This window comes from Cynoglossus semilaevis, chromosome 11 (genome assembly GCF_000523025.1).
Source record: "Cynoglossus semilaevis isolate Cse_v1.0 chromosome 11, Cse_v1.0, whole genome shotgun sequence".
Lineage (NCBI taxonomy): Eukaryota > Metazoa > Chordata > Actinopteri > Pleuronectiformes > Cynoglossidae > Cynoglossus > Cynoglossus semilaevis.
The window spans coordinates 3,124,891-3,130,236 of record NC_024317.1 but is presented as its reverse complement, the minus strand read 5'-3'; the positions used below and the strand labels follow the sequence as shown (position 1 = coordinate 3,130,236).

The 5,346-nt window shown below is 42.1% G+C and overlaps 1 protein-coding gene across 1 annotated transcript in view; it reads left to right on the top strand.

Moving 5' to 3' along the window:
• srgap3 (SLIT-ROBO Rho GTPase activating protein 3) overlaps window positions 1–5,346 on the top strand; it is a 42,656-nt gene that overhangs the window by 34,378 nt on the left and 2,932 nt on the right. Inside the window, 7 exon segments of the mRNA XM_017036738.2 lie at window positions 702–804; window positions 2,218–2,278; window positions 2,880–2,957; window positions 3,049–3,183; window positions 3,693–3,798; window positions 4,200–4,427; window positions 4,539–4,612. Coding sequence (XP_016892227.1) covers window positions 702–804; window positions 2,218–2,278; window positions 2,880–2,957; window positions 3,049–3,183; window positions 3,693–3,798; window positions 4,200–4,427; window positions 4,539–4,612 — 785 coding nt within the window.

The window sequence follows — 5,346 nt, the reverse complement described above, 5'->3', positions numbered from 1 at the left end:
GATTCTGATATCAATAAATAAATAAATATTACCAGGCCAATAGTGGGCCTGGTAATATTTATTTATTTATTTATATCTGTACAAACCACTGTATGAGATTAATTAGATGAGCTGCAATGCTGCCATCTAGTGACTATAAAAAAACGATAATGATTCTTACAAATATGACATAATGTGCTAATATCGGGCCGATATTATCGTACATCCTCAGTGTATATACATATATATGTATTTGTATATATGTAGATACATATAAAAACATATGTATATACATATATAGTATATGTATTTGTATATACATATATAAATATATGTATATACAAATATACATATACATATATATGTATATACATATAAAAATATATGTATACATATATACAAATACATATATGTGTATATATATGTATATACATATGTTTTATATGTATCTACATATATAAATATATGTAGATACATATATACAAATACATATATATGTATATACATATATATGTACATATATATATACTGTTGTCTAGTTTTTTTATCACTATGTCAGGGGGTTTAAAATGTTCAAATAATCAGGGTTGGTCCCACAGTTGTTGATGTTGTCGTGGACCCACTGTTCCACTGAACCACATCTGCTTCTTCACACTCACAGACAACGGTGTTGTTTTTTTGTTTTGTTTTTTTTTTTGTTCCTTTTGTCCATCATTTCTCAGGCCCCCCACTCTTCCCCCCCTCTTACAGAAAATGCGGAAGCCTAGGCCTCGCTCCATGTATAACCATAAGCTGTTTAATGGCAACATGGAGACCTTCATCAAGGTACCTTCTGGTGGTGGTGAATGAGTGATCGGCCCCTGTGGAGCAGGAGGGGAAGCAGCTTGAACCGTAGCTCTTTTTCCTTCCCTGATTGTGACCTTCTGTTCCCCCCCCCTCTTCCAGCCGCCCTTCATCGTGATTTAACGCCTCTGTTTTACTTCTAATCCTCCTCCTCCTCCTCCTCCTCTTAATGGTTGTTCACTCAGCTGTCCTTTCCCCGCAGCAGTTTCCTCCTTCAGTCAGTCCTAATAAGACTAAACAGCAGTGGTTCAGCTCTGTCCTTCTCCACACCCTCGACCCTTTTACCGCCTCTGTGTAGCTGTTCCTGTAACCAGTCCTGGTCTTCCAGGTCTTCTAGAACCTCCCGCGGTCCTTTGTCAACTGAGCTTTTCTAACCTTGTGCTTCCCTGCTCTCTCTCTCTCTGTCTCTCTGTCTCTCTCTCTCTCTGCTTCTCTGTGCTTTGCTGCTTTGTGTCCCAGAGGGAGAAGAAATGCTCGTACCCGCATTCAGGTACCGCTGACGTTCATGTCCGACTAAATCTGATAGAGTTCTGATGATTAACCGGCTGCTGCTGCTGCTTCAGCTTCACTGACCTGCTGTCAATACTCTGTCTGTTCTTAGTCACAGTTGAACGTGTGCTGTTATCTGTTCAAGTCCCTCTGTGTGAAAGGGTTGGATCAGTAGATGGTTTTATTATTATTGTTATTATTATTATTAATATTATTATTATTATTGTTATTATTATTATTAATATTATTATTATTATTATTGTTATTATTATTATTATATTATTAGCCTGTGTTAGCTCTGCTGTGACGAATTAATTCTTCTAAATTAAGAACAAACTTTGAAATGTTATATTGAACTCCCATTATAAACTGAAAAACTTTTCAGTTGCAGTTAAACAATAACAACAGTAATGGTTCCACAGTGTAGCGGTTAGCATGTCCCAGAGGAACCACATACCTTTACTTGGTGCCTCCAGGGGGCAGCATGTTGCAGCAGATCTGCTCTTAACACAGGAATTTACCCAGTGTGGGATCAATAAAGCTCAAATGATTATTGTTATTAATGGAGTTTATTTTATCTAGAGATAAAACCTTAAAACATACGAGTGCAGTCTATTTTGTGTTCAGAAAGCAGCTACTGAGTTATCAGCTGCAATAGTGCCACCTACTGGCAGTTGTGCTCCAACCACTTTCAAAGAAAAGGAAAACAAACAAAGGGCTCCTTCACTAAAGTACTGCATTAAATATACCTGTGTTTTGTAGTTTGACTACTGCATGTTTTACTGAGTAAAGTAAATAATACTAGTACAGCAGTATTTTTGCTTTCTCTCTCTTTTTTAAAAATGTATTTATTTGGTTTTTTTTCTTTCTTCTTTCCTGTTTTGGTACATGCTCTCCATCTTCCAGGATTCAGGTCAACCCATTCCACTTGTTGTTGAGAGCTGCGTCCGTTACATCAACTTATACGGTGAGTCTCCTTTACTCTGTCAGCTGAAGTAAAAAGACCAGCGATAGAAAAAAATAAACCTTGGGCTCAGCTCTAGGATAAATACACACACACACACACACACACACAAAGAGCCGCTGGTGCCGACCTCCTCTGGTCTCCTCTCACCCTGGTCTCTGGGGAGATCAGCTGCCTGACCGTGATTTAACAATCTCATAACAAAAGATCACACTGGGAGAATGTTGAAAAGCCTGTGGATCTTTGTTTAGTCAGGTCAGCCTCCCTCCCTCCTCCCTCCCTGCCCCCTCCCTGCCTCCCCCCTCCATAACTCCACCCTGTCTACCTTCACATCTGTCTCCAGCTCTCTGCTGTAGCCTGCAGGCGCTCACCCTGGATCTGGACCTAATGAAACTCCAGAAAACTGATTAGAAGCCGTGTAACTGGAACCATCTGCTGCAGCCGGTGCGAGGGGGCCCCCTCCTGGAAAAAAGGGCATCTCTCCTGATGACTACGTCACATTTCCTTCTGTGTGTTGTGTGTTTCCAGTGGGTTTTTCCAGGAAGCTGAAGACATTGGCATTTAAAAAAAAGAGCCTCTAAATTCTGGGCCTTATTTCTCACAGGGCTGCAGCAGCAGGGAATATTCCGTGTGCCAGGATCTCAGGTGGAAGTGAACGACATCAAAAACTCATTTGAGCGAGGTGAGTCGACAAGAGCCGACGTCTGGTTCTCAAATATATAAACTCAAAGGTTATCACCATGGAAACCACACCTTATTCCCTCTTGGTGCAGGTGAAGACCCGCTGATTGATAACCAGAATGACCACGACATAAACTCGGTGGCCGGAGTGTTGAAGCTGTACTTCAGAGGCCTGGAGAACCCTCTGTTCCCCAAGGAGAGGTTTCTGGACTTCATCTCCACCATCAGTGAGTCACACTGAACAGAAAACCCTCCGAGCGATCACGAGTCAAATATAAAAAAAAAACACGCACCTTTCCACTTCTGAGAAGCTCAGCTTCGCGGTGGAACAGCACGACACCTGGAAACGATCTGAACGCCAGGACTCTGAGGCTGACATTTCACAGAGCAGAAGGAGAGCGTGGGCCACGTCCGTCTGCTCTGTTTGACTTCTGCACAGAATTACTTTAAGGACATTTCAAACGGTTTGATCACTTAACCCCCCCCCCCCCCGGGGGGGGGTCGGAGGAAAGACGGCAGAGAAATAATCTATTCGAGTGTCAGTTTTCAGAGTTTCTCTTTCATTCTGTTGCAGCCTTAAAAGACTTGAATTAGAGACTGGTCCGTACGTCAGTCTGTATAACTCTGAATTCTTTAGGGACCGTCAATCACATATAATAATAATAATCATCATTTAAAATGAGCTGCAATTTGTCATGCAATTATTATTATTTCCCCCTGTTCTCTGTGTCTTTAGAATTAGAGTCTGGAGCTGAGAGGGCGCATCACATCCAGCAGATCGTTGTGACTCTTCCTCGGACCATCATCATCGTCATGAGATACCTCTTTGCTTTTCTCAATCAGTGAGTTGTTTTTTTTTGCCTTCACCCATGGATGGATCAATTTAAATGTCTACATCAATGCACAAAAACACAGTAAACAAGTGCCTCAAACCAGTAATTTTCAGTCTTTCCCACAGCGCCCCCTTTTGGTAGGTAGGAATACTGTCAAGACCTCAGCGTTTTCCACTGATTTTTTTTTTTAAATAGTATTTTCTACAAACTGATGTCCTCAGTGAACAAAGGAAATAAAATTACAAACTGCTGTCCTCAGTGAACAAAGGAAATAAAATTAAAGAAAACTTCTGTTGGTCGGTTCCCTCCGACCTTTGCCCTTAAGGGCATATCCCACCCCCACCCCCCACACCTCGTTTTAAATGAAAACGCTTAAACACAGGAATGTAAGTGTTTGGTGTTCTGCTCAGTCTTTCTCAGTACAGCGATGAGAACATGATGGATCCGTACAATTTGGCGATCTGCTTCGGACCGACCCTGATGCCCATTCCAGATGGTCAGGATCCTGTCGCGTGCCAAGCTCACGTTAATGAGGTCATCAAGACCATCATCATCCACAATGAGGTCATCTTTCCCAGTCTGCGAGAGCTGGACGGTCCGGTGTACGAGAAGTGCATGACAGGAGGGGAGGAGTACTGGTGAGTGTCGACCGCGGCGGGCGGGAAAACAATGAGCGTGAGAAACAAAAACCTGTTCAGACGTTCATCGTCCGATCATTAAATATTTGATCCACATCCTGTCTCCCTCAGTGACAGTCCCCACAGTGAACCAGGAACTATCGACGAGGCCGACAATGGAACTGAGCCACACACCAGTGATGAAGGTCTGTGACGTCAGAGCTGATATCTGATATGCCGATATATAGACCTAATATTGTTTATTTATTTGTCTGTACAAACCACTGTATGAGTATGAGATTAATTAAATGAGCTGCAATGCCGCCATCTAGTGACTTTCACTTTCATATACAGCCGTTTATCCCCTAAACTACTTTTAGAGCACACATCATTTAGCGAAACCCAAGCATTGCATTATCGGGGTTTCATTATCGAAGGTAAAACTGATAACGATTCTTACAGATATTACATAATATGCTAACATTGGGTTGATAATATTGGCCGACTGATATTATTGGACATCGCTTGTATTAGCATATGACTTCCACTGACCTTCAAATTAAAACAAAATTAACCTTAGCAGGCCAGTTTTGGCCCACGAACCATATGTTTGACAACCCTGCTCTACGTCAATCTCGGTAACACTAGGTCAGAAGTCAAACGGCCACAGGGTGGCACTGTTGATTTTCCACTGTTCCCCAATTCTACTGTTTGAGTATATATGTACATTCACAGATACCGGATCTGGTAACGAAGTGTTCCACGTACTAGTCAGTACACGAATACTGCGATTGTAGATACTGAACGCCTTAAAGTACTTTTGACGTAGAGATAAGAGAACGCTGTGATGCAACATCTAATGATCACAGAGGCGGAACAGGGTAAACAGTTTTGGCAACCGCTGCCTCCTTGATCACCCCCCCCAGGCCCTTCTCCCCCC